The sequence below is a fragment of the Hesperophylax consimilis genome, chromosome 10, assembly GCF_061612785.1.
Source record: "Hesperophylax consimilis isolate HC1 chromosome 10, BYU_Hcon_1.0, whole genome shotgun sequence".
Classification (NCBI taxonomy): Eukaryota; Metazoa; Arthropoda; class Insecta; order Trichoptera; family Limnephilidae; genus Hesperophylax; species Hesperophylax consimilis.
The window spans coordinates 32,100,208-32,124,668 of NC_142845.1; the positions used below are offsets into that span (position 1 = coordinate 32,100,208).

The 24,461-nt window shown below is 37.7% G+C and overlaps 1 protein-coding gene across 3 annotated transcripts in view; it reads left to right on the forward strand.

Annotated features, from left to right (window-relative positions):
* Positions 1-24,461, forward strand: part of LOC149420619 (uncharacterized) — a 118,178-nt gene that overhangs the window by 38,932 nt on the left and 54,785 nt on the right. For all 3 annotated transcript variants that reach the window (XM_089636839.1, XM_089636840.1, XM_089636841.1), the window contains 7 exons: positions 4,058-4,121; positions 6,727-7,009; positions 10,424-17,910; positions 18,115-19,441; positions 19,900-20,132; positions 21,438-21,546; positions 23,971-24,081. In XM_089636839.1, the coding sequence (XP_089492965.1) occupies positions 4,068-4,121; positions 6,727-7,009; positions 10,424-17,910; positions 18,115-19,441; positions 19,900-20,132; positions 21,438-21,546; positions 23,971-24,081 (9,604 nt within the window). In that variant the 5' untranslated portion in view covers positions 4,058-4,067. The remainder of the gene's footprint in view (positions 1-4,057; positions 4,122-6,726; positions 7,010-10,423; positions 17,911-18,114; positions 19,442-19,899; positions 20,133-21,437; positions 21,547-23,970; positions 24,082-24,461) is intronic.

A 24,461-nucleotide genomic window follows, 5' to 3' on the forward strand; every position in this document is an offset into this window, starting at 1 on the left:
CCATTCATCCCGTCACGTTTCGCCGTTAAGCTCACACTCTGCAGACTGAACACGCGCATTCTCTAAGACCTTCTTGTAAACCTAAACCTATAATCACTCTCCTTCTCTCGTGCCATACAATAAACTCTTGGCCGTTAGCTGTTAGCAGAATGTATTGCACCGCGCTATAATTTATCCTGTTGCACGATACCTCTTCAGAAATCTTATTCCTTCCTCTATGTATTAGGTCCCTGTTTGATTTTATAAACCGCAATTTGATTTCAATAATACCAACTTTGAGAAATTTCACGTAAAATTTTCAATTTTTTTCATATCTTGAAATTACGTCAATATCTATTCTACTTAGTTTCTTTTGGTTTTGATTCTGTTATCTATGATTCTTATTTTATTCTTGTCTGATTCTGGTTAGGTTTAGCCATATTCGGAGATACTTAAAACTATATTAAAATACTTAGCACACATAATTTTAACACTTCTGGAATGGAGATTTTTGCCTGACCTATAAACCTGACAATATTTGAAAAACTCCTACTATCACCACAGTAAGCGGAAAATCTAGCTTGTGTCGTAATGGAGGACTTAGCCAGCCGAGGAATTGATCGCACGATGCCTGGGTGGGACCCTAACGTGATGCTAACTCAGCCACAAATCGGTGAAATTATTTTCGTATTTATGGAATAATATCTATAAAAATAATAATAAAACAGTTGGATCAATAAATGTGAGAAATGCTGAAAAATATTGATGGACGTTATGGAAGGTTTTTTTACAAATTGTTTAAAAAGTTTATACCTAATAGTTGTTAATAACGTTAATGTTGTTCGTTCGTTTTTCCTCTAGTTACCCTCTCCTATCGGAGATTGGCTATCATCGGGGCAAACCGATCATCATCCCTCATCAATCCTTTCCTTAATTTGTTACGTCTTATTTTGTCTTTTTTATTACGTCTTGTCCTTCAGTACGTCATCCAACATCTCGCATATGCATTTTGAAATAGTGTGGGTGGTAATCTTTATCTCCTCCGCATATTCTTCACAGCGCATCGCTCAACTTATTCTGCAGTGATATCATTTCCGTTGCATTAAATCATTTTCCTTTATTCTTTTGCGTCTTTGAAAATACAGGGAGATGAGATAAGTGATAATTTTGGTGGTGATTTGGTAAATTCAATTTACGGAGTCCTAGTTTAGAATCTTATTTAAAAAAAACTTTTTTGGTGCAAGGGAGGTTTTTGGAAAGAATATCCTCGGCCCTTTTCTGATGCACATTCTTTATCATACTTGTATCATTCTGCCATCACTAAACCTTTGCTCTTCTCTTAGGTATTTTACTCATCTGACACCGTAAGTCAATCAATATTTCAAATGATATATTTATATTGAAGGTCAACTATTTCTCCAGTGAAAAAACAGCTGTCTTTCAACCGTCTCTTCTCCTGAATTCGGCTCCTTTTCGTAAAGTAAACATACCGGCGTTTGTTCTTAAACGAGTATTAATTACCTTTGGAAACAGGTTGTGTGGAGTCATTGTGTATAATGTCATTCTGTTACAGTCGGTTATCTTCATTGTCCTCGCGTTAGACGGTGACAACTATAGCGTCCCTCAAGGTCATCCGCGGCTGTATTATTCACAATGGAACACATATCACCTGTAAGTGTCATCTTTTAGATACGCCTAATTAAAGATGCCCCAATCTTATTATTGTATGAAAAGCGTTTACAAAACGTATTTGCCTTTGTGGAAATCAAAAATAAGTTTCATTATATTAAATGTAGGTAATATTGAGAAAAACAACCGATCAGTACTATTTTAACAGCCAACCATATTGTAATATCTATGGAGTTCCCCAACATCCCATAATAAGACCACTTCTAAACATAATCCGCATAAAAGATAGCATTTATATAGCTCAATTTATTGACATTTCTAGTCAAGTGGGAATTACTATGATATCTCATTTACAAAGCTTAGTTTGTTGTGATTTTACAATTACTTCCCCAATATTGTTTAAATAATTATAAAAGCAACTTAACTTACAGTTGTGTTATTGTTATTCCCATCACTTGTATCCTTCAAACCGCACAACATATATTAAAGATTCAAGTAATATATATATACGAGTATATAGACAGTTTTTATTGAGGGTTGTAAACATACTGAAAGACGCACTGGAGTATGATAAGTGTACCTCTTGGTCGAGTTTTAATTTATGTAGCTACATATCTTCGGAAACCAAACTCAAATTAGAGCAGCTAACGTGCATTAGCTTCGCATTCCGTTTGATTTTAAATCTTCTTTAGACATATTTACCATATAGTAGTCGGCAAGCGAGACGAATTTATTACTATCAAATTGTTGGGACGTATGAAGATAGTTAATTCCACGTAAGTTCTGAGATTAGAATGACATAACCCTAATTTAATATGTAAATGCATTGAAACATGCATACGGCTCCTGTTAAAGAAACTTAAAAAGACAACTTAAACATTCACATAGTTTTATGTACTGATACCCGAATAAAATGACGTGTGCAGAAAACGGACAGTCGTAGATACATCAAAAGTGCTAAACATTACCTGTTTGTAGTTCATTTTTGCTACATGCGAACGGATCTTTTGCGCCTCGTTCCTGTGTTCTGTGTTCAACAATTCTTGGCATGAATTTCTTTCAACTACTGGCTTGTATTTCGTCCCTCCTACAAAATGTGCCACTTCAGTACAAAACTTCACTCCTTCGTTTTCTCTAAAATACCCACCGCACAGCATCTGTATAGATGACATGTTCAAAACCTCAGGGCCTGCTGTTCCTATCAGTGATTTTAGTTGAAAAGATCTCCCAGCCACAGAAGTTTAACTTCGTGGCAGCTTAGAATTTTACTCCGGCATACAGGTATTTACCACCCAGCGTTTCCACTATATGATAATAAGATTTGTACAATATCACAATATTATCATCTGGCAAAATGAGTGCAAGGAAAGCGATGTATACCAAACCACTATCGTAAAAAATGTAAATATTTTGATCTGATTACAAAAATCGCAACATTCTTCACCGGTGTGTAATGTTCGCATAAAAAAAGTTGTTTGTAATATTTTACACGCATGTGAAGATTCAAGACAGATGAATCTTGAATCTTCCGTTATCTCGAACGCAGCATATTTAGTTATAATATTATGTTTTCGGACTGTGTTGATCATGAATTAAACTGTATTATACACCATAAAACTTAGACTGAGTACATTATACATTACATACATTATAATAATAGTTAACGCTCTGAGCATATGTATATCTCTTATTAAACTCGTCATGTTAACTGTAAAACATGCGCTATTCCATTTTATTTATACTGGGTGTTTTGTGTTTTCATACCCAGCGATATAATTATTTAAACATTAACAACCGTAAATGGGTATAGCTCGAGGGTTTTTATTATTTATTTCCGATGCAAGGAGATATAATGGGCAGAACAGGCGTTGTAGTTTATGTTTCTATACAGAAATACACCCACTTTAATTCGCTTTGGGAGAATACATCAGTTATTAATATTTTATTGCGGATGCAGGCGGAACACCTCGATTTTGGCTTCGTAAGGTCGAACGCGGTATTCCACAAGGATCAGTTTCGAGGTCAATCCTTTTATTATCATCCCGATTATGTGCATGCAATTAATAAGTTAAATATAATATCAAACGTATTTGGATGGGAGGATAGAAAATCATTAGATATAATTATATTGGATAAATAAATAATGTATTCCCGGAAAGCAAATGTTATTTTAACTCGTGTGGTTTTAAAAACAAACGCATATTATTGAGACAAGCGCAAATGAAAAACAAATACATAGTTAATGTCAAAGTCAAGAGAAAAACTTATTTGCTTTCTGAGCTTTATTTGACCTCCATTGAATAGTTATTGACCTTCCAGCCAGTTTGAACTTTAAGTGCATCAGATGAGGGTCTCGTTAATTCCCGAGGATATGTTATACCTTTGAATTTTTGAAGTGTTGTGAATATATAACCAACCATTGCTAATTTGCTGTATTTTGTTATTTCAGAGCCCCCGCCATGTCGGAGGGCGACGTTTCAGCCATCCAGGATGAAGACGTACTTCGCCGCATGGTAAGCATACAATTTCCTAATAGATAGTAGGTACGTGCAAGTTAATGGTAGAGGAAGTCGGGAACGCCAGACACGGCACTATCGAGTGAATAAAATATCTACTCGTGTCCGGTCATTTCAAGAGACAGAATAACATGTATGAGACGGTGTGTAAATCAAGTAGTGTGTGCCGAGATAGCGTTCCATCCTCAGTGAATTATTATGTCAAATAAATAAAAGGGATAAACAATATAAAAAATGGAAAAGTACACCAACAAACAAAACATATGAAACAGAATACAAAAAATCACGAAACCTTGTCAATAAAATTATAAATAAAGATAAAACTAACTACTATAATAATAAATTTAAAAACTGTTTTAATGATACAAAAAAAACCTGGGATGTGATAAATAATATTTTAGGACGTAAACCCAAAAACGATTGTGATGAAACAATAACACGATATATGTTAAAAGATAGAACTGAGGATTCTGTGTCAAATGATTTTGTGAATTACTTCTCGGATAGCATCAGCAACATGTTACATAAATGCAATCACAAAGCTACTAATATTGTACTGGAAGAACTGCCTCTCAGTTTATTTATACCAAGAGCTACTATAACTGATATTGAAAACATTGTTAAAAAAATGAAAAACTCTAAAAGCACAGGTATTGACAATATAAGAATGTTTGATTTAAAAAGAAATATAAAAACTCTTGGGCCAATAATTACTCATTTAATCAATACGATAATAAAGCAAGCAAAAATTCCACAAGAATTTAAATGTAGCATTACTAGACCAATATTTAAAGGTGGAAAACACATTGAACTGGGAAATTATAGGCCTATTAGTATACTACCTGCGTTAGAAAAAATTCTCGAAAAATTTTATCAAATAAATTAAATAATTACATTGAAAAATTCGCTATCATAGATCCAAATCAATATGGCTTTCAAAGAAAAAAAAATACTGAAAAATTACTGCAAGATTTTTCCAATTACATAAATAATCAATTAAATAATAAATTACATGTTATTGTGTTATTTATCGATAACTCTAAAGCTTTTGACACAATTAACTCTAAAAAACTGCTAGAAACCTTAGAAAAAATTGGAATAAGAGGAAATGTGTTAAATTTATTTAAAGATTATCTTAGAAATAGAAAAATATGTACCAAAATAAATAATACTTTTAGTAAAACAAAGAATGTATCTGCAGGAGTTCCACAAGGTTCCATATTGGGACCTACACTATATATAATTTATGTAACTATAATGAAAAAACTTTTCTCTTTTGTTAAACATTTTGTATTTGCAGATGATACGGCATTGGTCATATCACATAAAGATCTAAAAATTGCAATTGAACTCATGCAAATTGACTTTAATCAACTTTGTAAATGGTCACATGATGCAGGACTATTAATAAATGCTAAAAAAACCAAAGTTATGCATATAAGATCACCTAATGCCAGATTTCAATTTAATCCTAATATTATTTCTCATAGTTTTAATTGCATCCATAAAAATATCCCGACTAATTGTAAATGTGAAAGCTTAGAATTAGTTACAGAATATGTCTATCTTGGTGTTACAGTAGATTGCTTTTTCAAATGGGACAAACATATTAAAAAAACCTGTAAAAGACTCAGATCAATTGCTGGCAGAATGTATACATTAAATTTTTTCCTATCAATTGAAACACTTAAAATAATTTATATGTCAATGGAAGAATCTATTATAAGATATGGATTAACCATATGGGGAAATACTAGTATAACCAATCTGAAACAAGTCCAAGTTGTACAAAACGCAATTGTAAAATTACTAGTCGTCCCTAATATTTTTAAACAGAGACATAATACACCGTTGCTGTTTCAGAGTGCCAAAATTTTACCTGTTAAGGCTATACTATGGCAAAAAATCATAATTCAGTATATATTTACCCCGCAGCATAAAGAAAAATTAGAACATAAATACAGTACTAGATTCACGCGCAATGACGGGTTAATAGTTCCGAAATTTAATAATAAATACGGACAGAGAACGTTTGAATACAACATACCGAAGATATTTAATTTATTACCTGACACTATAAAGCAATGTAAATCTATGAATAAGGTTAAATATATGGTGAAAAATTGGCTATCGGAAAAAAAATATTTATTTTAATATGTATGAAATATTGTATGAAAAAATTGTTAATTCTGTAGATATAAGATGTAAATTATAACTTTAAAAAATGTATTTGAAACTAACTTTAAGCACCTGTTGACAAGCCAATTAAATCGGCTTAGCAGGACTTGTTTTTTGATATTATGTATTAACTATTTATTCAATAAAAAAAAAATAAAAAAATAAAAGTTAGTTAGTTAAGTACGTTATTCGTAACAAGGATATAACTTAACCATTTCAATATTTTTCTTTAAAATATGTTAAACTAAAATACTTTCCACAAGATACAATCAAGAAATTGGTATATAGATTATGAGAAATCGTCTTGGCAAACTTTGACACCTCATATCCCAGAACAAGGTAAAGTGAAGTTACGACCCTTTCCAACTGAGGTGACGAAATATCTCTGAATGTATCAATCTGACAAATCGCTTCTCCTTTCCAGTGGCAGCAGACGGACGACTTCGGGCGCAAGAAGGAGATTCGCGCCCACATGTACAGGCTGCGCGAGGAGAGGCTGCGCTCGCTGTACGGCAGCGAGGGCGGGGGCGGCGGGGGCGGCGAGGGAGAGGGCGTCCCCCCACCCCCTGCTCCGCCCCCAGTAGACAAGGGCGGGCGCCGCGCGGCCCACTCGGACTCCTTCGCCGACCAGTGCTTCCAGTCGCTCAAGAGCAAGGAGATCAGGGACTCGGAGTCGCCGACCAGAGATTATAACTACTCAGTTCAAGGTATGTACAGAATTTGCAAAGGGACACATACTTGATGTAGGTACGTAGCATAAGCTTTAGCCATGTTTGGTGAGCAGAAAATTTCCCACCTTCCTCTTCCCATCTCCTTCCCCTGCCCAATACCAACGGCCTCACAACGTACCCCAATTGAATCATGATATCGAGATTGGGTATTTTCACTTTTTGTTATTATTCTCGAAAAAAATTACGATAATTAAGGTATTTTTATGTTGACGAATAAATTTTCTATAACGATTTAAAATGTGCCATTTTCGATTTGCCGCCAAAACGACATGTTTGTTTTTATTCGTGAATTCGGCGCCGTTGACGTAACGCCGGGCGGCGCACAGTGGGCTGAAAATCGCCTTTCATAGACATAGAGACTTGAATTTTCAAGGGTATTTTTTTTGGCTAGAAATGGATTCTGCTGATCATTACTATCAAAAAAATCCAAAATTGACATACTTCGTATTGTGGCGCAACTTTTATTTTTTTTAAATCCTCAAAGTTGAAAAAAACACTTTTTAATGTTGATGATTCATTTTAATGCTTTACATATGAGTCGATTTTCAGCCCACTGTGCGGCGTTGGTGACGGTTTTTCAAATAAATAACTATGAAACAAAATTACAATACACTACAATTATCAGAATCAGAAAAATAAACTTTAAATCTTCCACATATATTTAACGGTATTCATAGTATTATGAAAATACCCCATACAATACAAATAACTATATATTATTATCAGTTATATGATTGAAATATTTTTTTCCCTCGTTATCATTCAGAATGAACTTGTGTGGTTTCTCCAACTTGACTTGGATTGTAAAAAGGAAAAAGGTCTAATCTTGTAAAAAATCCTTTTTTTGTAAAAATTTGTGACGTGATCGGTTTCTCAATGGGTCAATTAAATTGGGGATGCTATAGTCTCACAGCTGGGACGGCCGGCATAGTCCAGTGGTAACGCATTGGACTGCCATACCGAAGGTCGCGGGTTCGAACCCGGCGTGCGCAAATAAATTTTATTTGATTAATTTGTGTTATTTCACAATTAATTAATTAAAATAAAATAATATATAGTATATTTGCGGCCCGTTCCAGAGTGGAAGATACTACCAGTATCGCCCTGGTGTAAGACCACCATTCAGAATTGAAACGTTACTCCAAATGGCTTTAGCCGTGTTTAGTGACTAGATCTGAATAGCCAGGTACTTCCCCACCTTCCTCTTTCCCTTCCCCACTTACCTTCAGCCTCACAACATCCCCCAATTGGGGATGCCATAGTCTCACTGGCTCCAGACGGGAGCAGTTGGGACTCTTGTGAGGTATTCACTATAAAAAAATAAAATAAAATAAAAAAGTACGGTGTTCACGTTAAATTAATAATAATAATACGAATTCATTGTCTTAATATATTATGGAAAAGTACCAGCATAAACTATTCAGATACCTACATGTTGACTATGTGCATCTCCCTTTAACATATGTTCCTGCATTCGTCCACCCGATTTCCTGTCCCTGTCTGACGGTGTGGAGCAGGGCCGGCCTTACGCGGGTGTTTTGAAGCAGTCCCAAGGCGCCAAGGCGCTGATCATACCTAACACCTAAGTCCTAACACATCGCCCTAGAGACTATTTCGCCCTTACGGCGCTACACAAAAATACAAATCATCAGGAGTAGGTATTATTGATTACAGTGATCACCTACATAGTCGTCTGCTGGTTTCGACAAGGGGCGTCAAAATTTTACTTGCGTCAGGACCGGCCCTGGTATGGAGTACGTACATTCCTAAATGAGTGAAATTGCAACAATTTACTATACATCACCAGTCTGTTAAGAAAACCTTTGCATTGTATACACACGTTAAGTCGAAGCTTAACGCTAAATCACTATTTTGATTAATCTTTATAACTAATTGGTGTACATTATGAATACCAAAAAATATATGCTTTAGATAAATTGAAGGTTTTCCTATCGTTTCACTTGACTAGAATATAAATAAAATAATAAATTACTCAATAAAAAATATAAATGTAAACTACCAAAAAAAAAATTTTTCAATAGAAATGTATGAAGGCGTAAAGGAAACAACTTAAAAAAAAAACAGTACTATAGCTAAGATTATCTAGGACAGTTTCACTTGATTAACTTTTTTACTTTCTTATAAAATTATTTACAAAATAAATAAAAACCAGTTTTGTGCTTGAAATCTAACGTTTATAGACTCCGTTTGTCAAGCGATTTTAATGCCTATTACCAACAATATAAGGTATACCAAGAATATACACATTTTTGGCTTGTAGCTTCTTCTTAAGTGTTCCCTCAGTGCATTTAATTCGAGTCTATTGCGGAAGCTTGTGCAGTATTTCATTTCATCAAATTTTGATATTCTGTTTCTTGTAATCCAAAATTTTTAAATTGCAAATTCATATAAGGTGCACTTGAGGTGAAATATTAATAAATTGCGAATTTAAATTTAATATTACTTACCTATCATCTAATGTACCTTCTGATGCTGCCATATTCATCATGGAGCCATTATTATTCTTTTAGTGTCTGTTTCAATCTCTACGTGCAATGTTCTTATTTTTCTATAGGCCAGTGACCAGACCTGATGGCCAGATAGATCCTCACCATCCTGTTCCCCATCTTCTTCCCCTTCCCTCTACCTCACAACATACCCCAATTGGGGATGCCATTGTCTCACTGGCTCCATACAGTTGGGAGCAGTTGCGACTCTTGTGCAGTATTCACACAATAAAAAATGAATAAAATACGACATGTAAATTATCACAATTTTGTTGGTGAATCTCATCTTCCTTTTTATTTGAAAATGATACCGGACCAAAGCTCAACTCACCGGAGCCAGTTAAACTATGGTATCTCCATGAGATTTTATGTAATCCAGGTGTACAAAAAAATACAAACATATCGCATTATATACCACTGGAAAGTATCAATTTCAATAATCAATATGATCACACATTACAAATAACAATACTGCCGTGGTAAGTAAAAACATAGCATCTTCCTTGAGAGCCTCGGGGGATACACTGTGTTTTTTTATGGGGCACAAATTAATTTACCAAGGAAGATGTGTAGTCTGTACCTATTCACTTTTTTGGTACAAACAGTAAGTTTTACAAACACTCATAGTAGAGTAATTCAGCAGTTTCATCATTCTTCAGTTATATTTTCCTGCTTCCTTTGATTCCGTCTTCTGTTGGAGGATGACTGCTATCAGGCCATTTTTCTCCTGAAAGAAATAAATTTTGAAGTAATAAAATAAACTCTAAATTCTTCTATTTAAGAAAGAAATAAATTCTGAAGTTTGTAACAACCCTTTTTCTTTTTGCAATACTCCGAGTTATGTTATATCTGTAAAAGAATTTATATTTTTTTCTCATTACAGATGCAGACAACGCAAATACGGGATGGACTGTGGTAGCCAAGAATGAAGTGAGCGACGATGGTAATACCGTCTCGGAAATGACACTTGCTCACAAGTCCGGCACAAAGGAGATCGATGGAGGAAATGCATGTTTCTCTGCCATCAAAGAAAACGCACAGTCAGTCACCCAGCACGAAGACGAAAACAGCAAAATGTACTCCGCAAAGAGCCAAGCCAAAAGTGTGGCTAAAGAACAGTTTGTTTCCAAAACTGACGACGGTATGATGACCTCATCTACGACAAGTTCCGTCGGCTCCTCAGTCACCAAGTCTTCATTCTCTCAGAAGTACGATACCAATCCCAACTTCAGAAGTGGGGACAGTGACTCACCGAGACCCAACGTGGAAAACCTTTCTTCCAATGATACAACTGATAACATGGCAACATCACATCACTCTGTCAATGAAAACATCAGGAAGAATACAACTTCATCTGTATCTGGTCCAGATTCATCAATTTGTACCGAGGGAGAGTTAATATCTAGGAAGATTCAACATCCTGATGAGCATACTACTATCATTATTGAGAAAAGGTCCTTGCCCGATGGAACCATCGTAACAAGCACTAGCCGTGAAACAAAGGGGTCTTACAACACATCGGGAAGGCAGACAGGCAGCCATAATATTACCAGTGGGAGCGACATGACCTCATCCCAACGAAGTGTCAACAAAAGTTCGAGGCACATTGAATCTGATAACATTTCAATTTCCAGTAGGACTTCTGAAAAACATCATACATCTGATTCTCGAGATACAGTGTCCGAAGATGTAAGGAACATTAGAAATAATACTAATGACACTGTCAGCAGAACTCTTAATGTTGATGATTTCGTGTGTGAAGACGTCTCTACAGATAACTATTCAGAAAAAGCTGAAAGCGTAAGTAAATACTCTGATCACAATGTAAAGTCTAGCAAGGTTATTGATGATCGCACTACGAATATCACTGAGAGAAAATATTGTGATGAAGTTTCAGATAAGAACAAAAAGTTTGTTGAAGAAGTCATCCAAATTGATAGGAAAGTTTTGGAAACAGAGTACCCTAAACCAGAGGGAGAAGTCGTTGAAGTAATAAATAATAAAAAAACAACCGGAGAATATCTCACAACATATCAATCAGATTACACAAACAAGCGCGTCAGTCAGGATCTAAGTCCTACTCACGAGGCTTTTGCCAGATCTTTGAGGTCAAGCCCAGACAGTACCCTTCCAGGAATATCTCCTACTCGTGGCAGTAATAGGAGCCTGAAGACCAGTACCACCTCCTTGCGCAGTGTTAGTCCAGAAAAGTCTTCTAGGTCTTCAAGTCCTAGAAAACAATCAGATTCGTCACCCATCAGGAGACCATCTGCAGATAGGCACACTACTATCACAAAGACAAGCCATGAAAATAGATCTACAACAGATCACCGCGTTGTCAAGAAATCTGAAGCGGGAGATGGAGGCAAAGTTCCTCCAAACAACACAAGAGAAAGTTCTCCCGGAAAAAGTCCAGATAGGAAAAGAGAACCAAAACCCCATGGAGATGCTTCTCCAACAAGGCGTGGCTATGATGCCCCACTTAACCGACCACAACAAAGTCCAGATAGGAAGGGAGAACCAAAACCCCATGGAGCTACATCCCCAACAAGGCGTGGATATAGCACTCCACTAGACCGAACACAAAGTCCAGATAGGAAGAGGGAACCAAAACCCCATGGAGATATTTCCCCAACAATATGTGGAAATGACTCTCCACAAGATCGAACACCAAGCCCAGATCAGAAGAAGGAACATACTTCCCCAACGAGGCATGGATATGATGCTCCACTAGACCGAAAACAAAGTCCAGATAGAAAGAGGGAACCAAAACCCCATGGAGATACTTCTCCTACAAGGCGTGGCTATGATGCCCCACTAGATCGAACACCAATCCCAGATCAGAAGAGGGAACAAAAACCCCATCGAGATACCCCCTCAACAAGGCATGGATATGATGCCCCACTTAACCGAACTCAGCAAAGTCCAGATAGGAAGAGAGAATCAATATCCCATGGAGACACTTCCCCAACAAGACGTGGATATGACGCTCCACTAGACCGAACACAAAGCCCAGATAGAAAGAGGGAACCAAAACCCCATGGAGATACTTCTCCAAAGAGGCGTGGATATGATGCTCCACTAAATCGAACACCAAGCCCAGATCAGAAGAGGGAACAGAAACCTCATGGAGGTACTTCACCAACAAGGCTTGGATATGATGCTCCACTAGACCGAACACAAAGTCCAGATAGAAAGAGGGAACCAAAACCTCATGGAGATACTTCTCCTACGAGGCGTGGCTATAATGCCCCGTTAGATCGAACACCAAGCCCAGATCAGAAGAGGGAACAAAAACCTCATACAGATACTTCACCAACAAGGCACGGATATGATGCTCCACTAAACCGAACACAAAGCCCTGATAGGAAGAGAGAACCAAAACCCCATGGTGATACTTCCCCAACTAGGCGTGGATATGATGCTCACCTAGACCGAAAACAAAGCCCAGAGAGGGCGATAGAACCAAAACCCCATGGAGATAAGTCCCCAACAAGGCGTGGCTATGAGGCCCCACTTAAAAGAACACAACAAAGCCCTGATAGGAAGAGAGAACCAAAACTCCACGGAGATACTTCTCCAACGAGGCATGGTTATGAAGCCCCTCTGGACCGAACGCAAAGCCCAGATAAGAAGAAGGAACTAAAAACCCACCGAGATATTTCTCCAACAAAGCATAGCTACGATGCTCCACTTAAACGAACACAACAAAGCCCGGATAGGAAAAGAGAACCAAAACCTGATGAAGATACTTCTCCAACAAGGTACGGCTATGATACCCCACTGGACCGAACACCTTCCAATCGAAACTATTCTTCAAGTAAATACTCCACAATTGAAAGGAATACCAGGGAAAGTACAACTTATGTTGTCAAGAAAGACAATACCAGGACAACAAGTTCTCCATCTGTGAGCCCATCTCGCAAGAAAACTCTGCGACACCCTTCACCAAGCCCCACGCGCAGTTCACCTTCATGCAGTCCCACAAGAAAACCAACAGACAAAAGCCCAGCAAGAAATGTTTCCTCAAAGTCTCTTTCTCGTCATTCTCCAAGCACAAGTCCCACCAGGGAACAATCTTCTCCCATTTTGACCCAAATTCCTTCCTCTCGCGAGCAATCCCCGATGTCAAAAAGGCCATCAACTTCACCATCTCGTATACCAACAAGAGACAGCCCACCCCGTGGATATTCTCCACCATCTTATCGGAACAAATCCCCAAGTCCTACTCGAAGACCTCCTTCAGAAGAGCGTCCACTCAAAATTCACAAAAGCCGTGATAGCTCTCCAACCACTTCGGTTAGCGAAATTGAATTCATCACTTCCAATACAAACAGGCGTGTGGTAACCAATATAGATCATATGGAAAATGATTCAGAAGATGATATTGATTTTAAAAAGAGACCGAAGACAAACAATAGCTCCGTTACAAACTCTTCAACCAATATCGATTCTGATACATACAAGAAGGAAACAATCTCTTCCATTCTGAAGAAATCATCATTCGATAAAACTGCTGAGATTGCCCATAAGAGTTCTTTGAAGAAATCAGCTCTCTATGATGATGATGACGAATCGCCACCGAAAGTATTTGAAGTCTCTCCACCTGATGATTCTGAAGTCAACGATTTGCTTAAAAAGGACAAATCGCCTGACAGAACTACTAAAACTAAATCAAAGGCACCTTTTGTCAGAAGTGAAACATATGAAGAGCGTTGCCGTAAGATTCTCGGTATGCCCGATAAGAAAACATTGGTTGAGGGAGCTGAGAAGAACCTCTCTGAAATTTTGGGTAATTTGCCAACAGATCTGCATCCTGCAAGATCTCCCAACCGTTCTCCATATTCCAGCCCTGAGAGGGAACTTACTGCCAACATTAAATCTGCAGAAGTTAGACAGCCCGAATATGCAAACACCACATATCCCAGGAAATCATCTCTGAAGAAGAATTCTGATAGCCAGTACACCAATTTGGTTGACGCTGAGTTCATTCAAATTGATCAAAGTGGAAAAGTAATTTCAGCTGATTCAGTAGAGAACAAAGAAGATATCACTGATACTCTTCTTAGTACAACTGTGTCGGAAAAGAAACACGACGATTCAAGGCGATTTATTGAAAATGAAATGAATTTCGAAAAAGATAACCGTACCATTCCTGTATACGAAAGACAATCCCCACCAAAGGAAGTTTCTTCAACGAGGAGGACTAGTCCTGAGAAATATACTACAAACAAGGATGGTTCTTTACGAACCATTTCTACTGATAAAATTAAACCGAAAGATTCTGTTCGTAGGAGTGAATCTCCTGATAAACCCAAACCGAAAGATACGCCTAGGAGCATTTCTCCAGAAAAAATAAAACCAAAAGACTCTATCTGCAGGAGCCAATTTCCTGATAAGCCCGAACCAAAAGATACTCCCAGGAGCATTTCTCCTGACAAAATTAAACCTACTCAGATAAGTTCTTCTCCTGATAAAATGAAACCGAAAGACTCTTATCCTAGGAGTTCTTCTCCTGAAAAAGTAATGCCCTCTTCTGGAAGAGGTGTTTCTCCTAACAAAATAAAGCCTACACACCAAATAAGTTATTCTCCTGAGAAATTGAAACCATCAGTTCCATCACAAATTCCAAGAGATGCATCCCCTGCAAATTTAAAAACTAGAGATACATCTCCTGAGAAACTGAGGCCGAAATATTCAGAAAATAAAAAAGCCACAGTCAAAGAAGATTCAACCCTTATTAGACGTACTTCCTCCAATACGGACGTGAAGACAGTCAAGACTACACAGTCAACTGATACCGAATGCAGCAGTGTTTCCATGAAAAAACAAGCATCTTCTGATAAGATGATAACCACAACAGAAGTAATCATATCAAACTTTGACAGACACAGTCCTGAGAAGACTAGTACTTCTCCAACCAGGCATACTCCTTCTCCAACTAAAGATGTTCCCAGACAACAATCACCACAAAAGAAATCACCAGAGAAGCAGAATATCCCCCAAAATGTAAAGCCTAGTGAAAAAATAACATCGAAGGTCTGTGCCATAGATTCTAAAAAGACCATCACCACCAAAAGCAATCACAAAACTGTGAGTGATAAGAAATATGAACCAACTCGTACCATTCTTACGACCCAGAAATATGATATTTTCAAAAATGATAAATCGCAAACTACCAAAAAGAATGTTACATCTGCAGTAACAACTAAAAAGACAGTCAAAACCACTACGGATAAATTCACAACTATAGCCAGCAAATTCGACAATGATAAGAAGAAGTGTGTTATTGAAATTACTTCAGATGATGAAGTTGAAGTTACTAAACCCAAACAAAAAAGTACCGAACCTAAGGCGAAGCAGCCAGAACCTACTAAAACACGTTCACTTAATCCCGGTTCCAAGTTGACAAACACCAATTCAGACTCAAAGATTACAAGAACCGCTAGTGATATCACAATGAAAACAACTAAAACATCCCCAACCAGGATGAGGTCTAAACCAGAAATAAACATTTCCAAGGTAAACACTTCAAGAACTGCTTCGTCTGTTGCCACAACCGTCCACAAGACGATCAACATTACATCTAATAAGACAAGCACACCCAAAGCAAGTCCAAAGGCACAAGTAACTAGAAAGCCTTTCAACGCCAAGCCAAAGACCTCTTACAATGGTCATCGAATTGATGAAGACATTGTGGTCGACATTCAACAAGCCAAGTCTTCCAGAGAAAACTCACCTGACAGAATTTGTCCCATGCCTCTGAGACCTAATGAAGATACCGGGAAACCTCGTTTCCCTGATAGAGTCACTGAACCAGAAGATTATGTACCCAAGAAAAAGACTCATCACCAGACCATTCATGAATCGGAGCTACTAACAGACTTATCAGAAAGAATTGTTGAACTATCTGATGATGAAATCGAATTACACCCCAGGAGGCGTATAAGTGATAATGACAGAGTGAACGGTTCTGATGAATGCTTACTCAGTGTATCTGATAAAGTATCAAGGTTCGCTAATGTATCTGATACTAGAACTGAAGATCGTGGTCGTCATACAGTTGTGAAAGACTTTCTTAAGCAAGAAATTGACAGCAATTTGGAGAATGATGAGTGTCTTTTGAGCGTCAATGATAAGGTTTCTCGTTTCTTAAGTACAGCGGAAAAAATAACTGAACCAATTAGATTAACAGATCCAGCTCCTAAGAAGGAACGCCCCGACTTATCAAATGTAGGGGATGATTTGAGAACTGATGAGTGTTTGTTAAGTGTAACAGATAAAGTTACCAAATTCGTTAACACAGCTGAAAAGGTATCATCTGAGAAGTCTCCAGGTCTTGTGTCCAAAGCATCCAAAATGATAAATGATGTTAAAAACAAATTTGAACATTTTGAGACAACGCAACATGATGTCTCATTAAATGTTCAAAAAGAAACCGTCGCCTCTCAGGCCAAGAAAACATCTTTCGAAAATAAACATGTCAAACAAACATCTCCAGAAAGGACCTGTCCCAAGTCCACACCTCATTCGACCCCAGAAAAGATATTGCCTAATACTCACTCAAATCCAGAGAAAATCATACCAAAACGTCAGCCGACTCCAGAAAGGGTTGCTCCTATATCTCAGAGAGTACCGGAAAAGGTATCAGGCAAACCTCACACAACGCCTGAAAAAACACTCACTAAACCTCAGGTGACACCAGAAAAGACACCAATTAACACCAGGCCTATCACGACCCTCCGTAGTTGCGAAGCTGTCAAAAAAGCAAAGGCTCTTTTTGAAAACATTGCCTCTCAAAACCCCGACTCTCAAACCAGTGACACTCCCTATAGGAAAACAACCAAACTCACTGACATAGGAGTATACAAAAAGTCTCCAACAGCAGAATCTATACCTGACGTAATTCCCAAAAAAGAGGTTGACGTCTCTTCAGTTGACAGTGAAAGTGAAGTTGAGGTTGAGAAATCTGGTAAAGTTCCATTTTCAAATGGCACTTATGATAAACCTAAAAAACGTCCTAAAGCTGATTTAGATACTCCAGCCAAAAAAGACATTACTGTCAATTACATGAAGCAAGCAATTGATAAACAGAAGAAAGACAGTTTCCATCTATTTGATAAACAAGAAAGAGTAGTCAAGAACATGGAAACCACCAATGTTTCCAAACAGACCGATGCCAAAATAAGTGAATACACCACTGCTGATGTAGTCAGCACTCGCAGAGGAAGCGGCAAGTTTGGGGTTGAACTCCGCAGGACAAGCGTTGACCAGACATTCAACTCTGAACGGAGGCGCAGCAGTGTCGAGGATTCACAGTTACAAGCTACTATTGAAGAAATCTTCGACCTTGCAAAATTGGAGCAATTGGTAAAACTCAGACTCATATTTTCGACCATTATTTTTGCTTCCTATATATTATTTTATTTTAATGCATGAATTCATTATTATTGGCCCTTCTTGCTGGTGAAAATTCCCCTATACATACTAAATGTTTAAAAGATACCTCAATTCTTATTGAAATTTGCAGCATGATAATTCCCCAATAAATAAATACACCCTATCATGTTTCAGCTGGAAATAACCACTGGATATGAGCAAAGGCGTCGAATTCGATCTCAAATGAGAATTGTCCGAATTAATTTGGAAAACACAGGAAGAACTGACAGAACTTGTGATAAGTCAGAAAAATTATCTTCTCAACAAACCACTAAGACTCAAAGAACTTCAGTATCAACAACCCAGCAAGAAACCAAATCAGTTTCTGAGTTTAGGAGATCTTCTCATTGCGAAAATGAATCTATCTCTATGGATGTCGGAAGAAGACATTCGAAAGAATCACATACTACCACTGACAAACAGAGATCTACTAACACTAACACACAACAAGAAACTTACCATTCAAGATCAACAAGTCCTGAAAAGGGAAGTCCGGAGAGAAGAAGGGAAAGCCCTGTAAAATTGGTTCCTACTACTGAAAGTCCAGCAAGAAGGCGAGAAAGTCCTCAAAAAATAACTTCAAATGGAACTGCAGGACGAAGACGGGAAAGTCCTGAAAAGAGTACTACCAATGGTAGACCTGGACGCAGAAGTCCTGAAAAGCGGTACCAAGCAACGACGGAGTCTGTAAGATCTTCTCAGACAACAGTCAGGGAAAATGGTCATAGGACTTCAAGTCCAGAAACAAAAAATAGGAAACCCAGCCCTGATAAGTTTGGTACTTGTCCTAAAGTTCGAAGCTCCAAAGTTTCAGAGTACACAACGGCGTACTTGAGAAAAATAGGAGTGTCAAACAATTTGAAACCCGAAGCGATTCCAAAAATTGTTAATGTGAAAAAAGAAAGGGAGGAGAAGGTTGAATCGGAATACCAATCCACATATTCCAGGAAGACTTCATCTTCCACAGAAAGAGTAGAAAAGAGTTCTTATTCCTCAAAGAACAACAGCAGAAGTGGCACTCGCAGCCCCAGTCCAGCAAAACGTTCTCCCAGTCCTACTGAGAAGCTGTACCGAAGAAGTCCGAGCCCAGACTGGAAGAGACCGAGGGAAGAAGAAACCACAGACTCTAAAACAGAATACCAAAGCGCTTTCTCTAACTTCAAGAGCAAACCGGCCGGTAAAGATGTATTTAACACAGTAACTAGGAAAAAGGAGGAAGCTAAACCGGAATGGGCTACTACTAACATTCTGCGAAAAACGAGCGAAACCAGATCATTCACGAGCAAGAAGGTGGAGGGCAAGAAGACGGTGAAACGTTCTCAGAGCCCCTCCAAGGTGGTGAAGAAGCCACTGGACGTGATCACCTCGAGCTATGGAGTCGGCCCCACAGATGACAATGGCAGACCCATGTTTGGCCTAAAGGCTCTGAGGAAACACAGCGGATCCAATCAAAACTATGAAGGTATGATATTTATTGTAATTAATTCACAATTTTGATTTTATGTTACACAACAGTAATAATGATGTGGGCTTAACTGAATGTTCTCTACATGTGCAAGGCCCCCATTTTATAGATTATACAGGTAATAGAGGTAATAATAGATAGACATATAGTATTTTCCCTAATATTACATAATACGCATTTAACTATCAAAAATTAAGATACAATGCCATAATGCTTCATCCATATTCTTTAAGTACATATTGTTCAATAAGAATCAAGATCATGTAGGTACATATAAAGTTGGTTGTAGCCAGGCGGTAGCTACTAGAAGAAATAAATAATATTGATTATTTTTTAGAAATAATATTAGGTTACACGTCGTGCAAGTGGAGTTGACGTGACCAATATATTCTTAGAACCATAATTTGAATGTTAACTTATATTAATTTCAATCTGTCCATTTCTTTCTTTACCAGTGAAAGGCACAATAGTCCGCGAAGAGTTCCACGTGCAGAACGGAGGCGCGCCCGTGGGCCGCGTGACGGTGACAGCCTACTCCAGCGACCCGGCGGATATTGCGCCGCTGGTGGCCGGGCCAGGCAGTGGCTGCGTGACCACCGCCACCACGAGGGGCGGCACCGGAGTCACTAGCGTTACCAAGACCAAGCGCTACGGCACCGCTGGGAATAGCATCTCCAAGATTTATAAAGTGAGTTATTGAATATAAAAAAAATACACATTGTTTTTCACATTCATACTGTAAGACTTCTTCTCGTATTGCAGGCTGGAACAAGCAGAACTGCAGATAGGTATCAGAGCTATAAGATAAGGTATTAGAGTTTAATTATTCATATTAGGGTGAAACACAGCATGTGTTTATATCATACTAGTGGACCCTACAATGCTTCGCTATTGCTAATGTCTTTATAGGGCGTCTCTGACATCTTCCACCATTCACTACTGTATACCACAATGTTACTGTTAAAAAACTACATTACATTGACTTTAATTCCACTCAGTATCTTATTCCGGTGCAGAGATATTGCGTTAAGTATTCCTCGGACATCTATGTAGAAGAAGCTACAGCACCTTTAATAGATTATACAGAGAAACATCTATGTAGAAGAAGCTGCAGCACCTTTAAGAGATTATACAGAGACATCTATGTAGAAGAAGCTGCAGCACCTTTAAGAGATTATACAGAGACATCTATGTAGAAGAAGCTGCAGCAGCTTTAATAGATTATTCAGAGACATCTATGTAGAAGAAGCTGCAGCACCTTTAAGAGATTATACAGAAACATCTATGTAGAAGAAGCTGCAGCACCTTTAAGAGAGTATACAGAGACATCTATGTAGAAGAAGCTGCAGCACCTTTAAGAGATTATACAGAGACATCTATGTAGAAGAAGCTACAGCACCTTTAAGAGATTATACAGAGACATCTATGTAGAAGAAGCAGCACCTTTAATAGATTATACACAGACATCTATGTATTAAACCTCTCAAAATTAATAACATAGGTACTTAAAAAAATAACATTCAAGCAAACATTCTTCCTAGTTAGACAGTCAAAGTTCTTGCATATCTATGAATAAATTGTGTAATGAATGGATAAATAAATGTATCACAGAAAACTTATTCTTTATTGTATATTTTCATAATCGTATACCTTTTTTCCTTTCAGTAGTTTAAATTGAATAAAATCAATTTCTTTCACTGTTATTTTTGATACCCATCAAATTTTTTTAATGTAAAGCTAGATGGTAATTCATAAGTAATTACAATTTTCTAGCTACTTCAACAAAACTGTTTTATAAATATGTTGTTTTCGTTTTTGTCGTTTTTTTATTGGCCAATGATATAACCTTCCTAACACTGTCAATTATTTATGCAAGACTGTTAAGAATGCAAATAAATAAAATTAATATAACAGAATTTAAACTGCTTCAAAACACTTTCTCCACTACGATCGTCATAAATTGGCATAACACCTTTGTGTTTTATTGTTCCAGCAATCGAATCAGCCAAAAGCGATAGAGGGGATCCCCCAGCTTGACCAGCCGAGAGTTGTACGCCGGGGATCTGTCAAAACTCTCACGGAAAAGTTCATCAAGAATGCTGGTAAATTAACTACTTACTCAATCTCAATATTAGTATTATTAGGGTAGTTAAAAGTAATAAAGTAAAGAAAACTACGTCTCTAAATAATCCTATTTCTATTCATCATCACGGCGCTACATTACAGGATGGGATTTAATAACAATTTATGTTATAATATCTACCTTTTTTGTAACAAATAGAGAAAATGAAATCCTCACTGGCATCTCCCATGCTGAGGATTTCATTTACAGATTAATATTTAAAAGTTTGAATAATATGAAGTACCTAGTTATAAATATTGTGGGATCAGTAGGATTTATATGTAATGAGTTCTACCGCGCCGAACCCTCTGATATGAAAATATCTGGAGTTGGTGAATTATTTTCCAATTTGATCTTTGGTGGGTTGACATGTTGTACTTGTATTGTTTTTTTTGTGCTTATATAATGCACTTGCATAATGTGAATTGACTAGATGATCATTTGTGGAAAAGTGTGTGGAAGGGTTTAGTTTTTCCTGTGGGGAAGATTTAACCCGGACATAAAGTCGGAAAAAATATAATGTAGTGATTTTTTCTGAAAGAAATCATAACACATTCATTATGTAGTGTTTTTGGTTTTAGTCTGTACATATTTAGTGTCAGTTTTCCATTTGGGAGGCGGGTTTGAGTAGCGCCGCCCCGAGAACTATTTATTGGATAACCAACGCCTCTGGTCTCTCCAAGTGATTCTCTACGTTTGGTGATTTAGCAGGGGTGTCCAGGTTCATCGGGTGAGCGGTGACCGGTGTGTAGCGTGCCAGATCGGGAGAGGCTGGTTTGGGGAGAACCTTTGACCTCTCCAACGAGTCTCTCGACCCATCGCCTTGCGCTGCAGTGAGAGGGATATATTCACATGTCTGTCACTCCTGGACACACTGATCCATAGATTCCTACCCAACCCTCATACCTTTTACCTTCCCAGAAAATCCTCTCCTTCCTTTAAAAAAGACCCATTCACACAACATCCAAAAAGAAGACATAGGCCCTGAGGGAAATTATTTTCCTCAGGGACTCCTGTGTGGGATTAATGTAAAAAAAAATCTGAACTTGCTATGTTTTGCATACAGCTTTTTATTTGAGATTTAAATGTTAAATATTTTTGTGATTTTTTAATGAGAGTTTGATTGTGTTGTAGAGTTTAGTACCATAGAGAAGTTTTTTTGTCCAAATGTTGTATTTGTAGTTGCTTGTTGGATACATTTTTGACCCTGAGATCTAATATATGTCTAAGCCCGTTCACTCATGGGAGTCCGTTTTACTGGTACGTTTTTAACGGATACGTCATAAATTTATGCTCTGTTCACACATACGCACCGTATAACGTTCAACGGATCCGTCATTACTGGATGCGATGTGTGAACAGTATACCGCCGCTATTCTACAAGGATGGACGCTGTCGTGTTGTATTGGTACTATCGTCGGAGAAGGAAGATTCAACGTTATTGGCAGCATCCACTTATGGCCCAAAGATCTAGAGAGGGTGTTTACAGTTTACTTATGATTCAGTTACAAGGTGATGAATCGAAATTTTTCAATTACTTTTGTATGTCAATGTCTACTTTTGATGAACTTCTTAACCCTTGGGACCTTCTAAGACCCAAACAGTCCCAAATGCCGTGCGCGCATTATACTCTCCTAAGACCATATTTGTCCCAAAACGACTGCACATTATTAAAATGCATATATCTCTCTTCCTCTCATCTAAAAATTAATTATTTCTTTTATGTGAGAAAGAGAACGAAATAGTGCTTGTTATTGTCTTTGAAAAAATGGAAGCTTGTAGAAGGTTCGATCCGTGCAAATCAACAACGTCTCAAGGGTTAAACTATTGGAAAAGGATTTAAAAAGGCAAGATACTCGCTCCTAAACCCCGCACACACCTCCCGCCACGCACACAGTATCTATCCGTTAAAATTCTAAGTATCCGTATATTTTTACTGTTCCGTCGTCCAGTATTCGATGACAAAACGGAATGTCATTTTTTTACGGAACGATATTTTTTACTGTATACAGAATACTGTGCTGTGTGTGAAGTCGCTCATACAACTACATACGCCATCGACGAAAAAAAAACGTACACAATAAAATGGAACAGTAAAACGGAGACATGTGTGAACGCGCCGTAAGTTGTTATATTCTTGTGTTTTGTATTTATAAATATAAAGGAGCTCCCTCCACAAATGTAGTCCTCCAGCTGCGGTCCCTCGCAATTCAGCCCTTGGTCCTTCTAGTCCTGCCCCAATCCTCTTCCACACAGTCTATCCACAATTTCTTCGGTCCACCTCTGTGTCGCTTACATAATATGTGTATAATCCAATTACTGTCTACCCCTAAATAAAATTATTTATTTAATACGCTTTATGGATCATTTCTTGACTATTTCTTCATCTTCGTGTGTTTTCCAGTTGAGACGGTCAAGACAGAGAAGCCCTCGTACCCGAAGGCCGGACTCATTCTGCGCTCCAACAGTTTGAAGGACGCTTCTGAAGGCGTGTCCAGTCGGTCTACTTCTCCTGGTTAGTTATTCAGTATTCCATAATATACCGCATAACACAGGTAGAACTTGAAACACAGCTCATTAGTTGTGCACTTATCTTACTCTTCCTTCGTTGACACTTAAACGGAGAACTTGCAAAGCCCGATACATTACCGATGTCTGCACGAAACTAGTATTTTTATATTAAATTGTTTAATTTCTAGGCTATGGAATCATGTTTTACTTCTTCGTGCTTTCTTAGTCGTTGTTTCTAATAGTCTTGCAGCTTGCATCAGGCAAATGTGTGAATATGACTCATTACAAATAACAAAGTTAAACAATTTAATACTGTATATATTTAAGTATTTTCTAAAACAATACTGCTGCATTAAATATTTCTTCATATTGGTGATCCCCGAA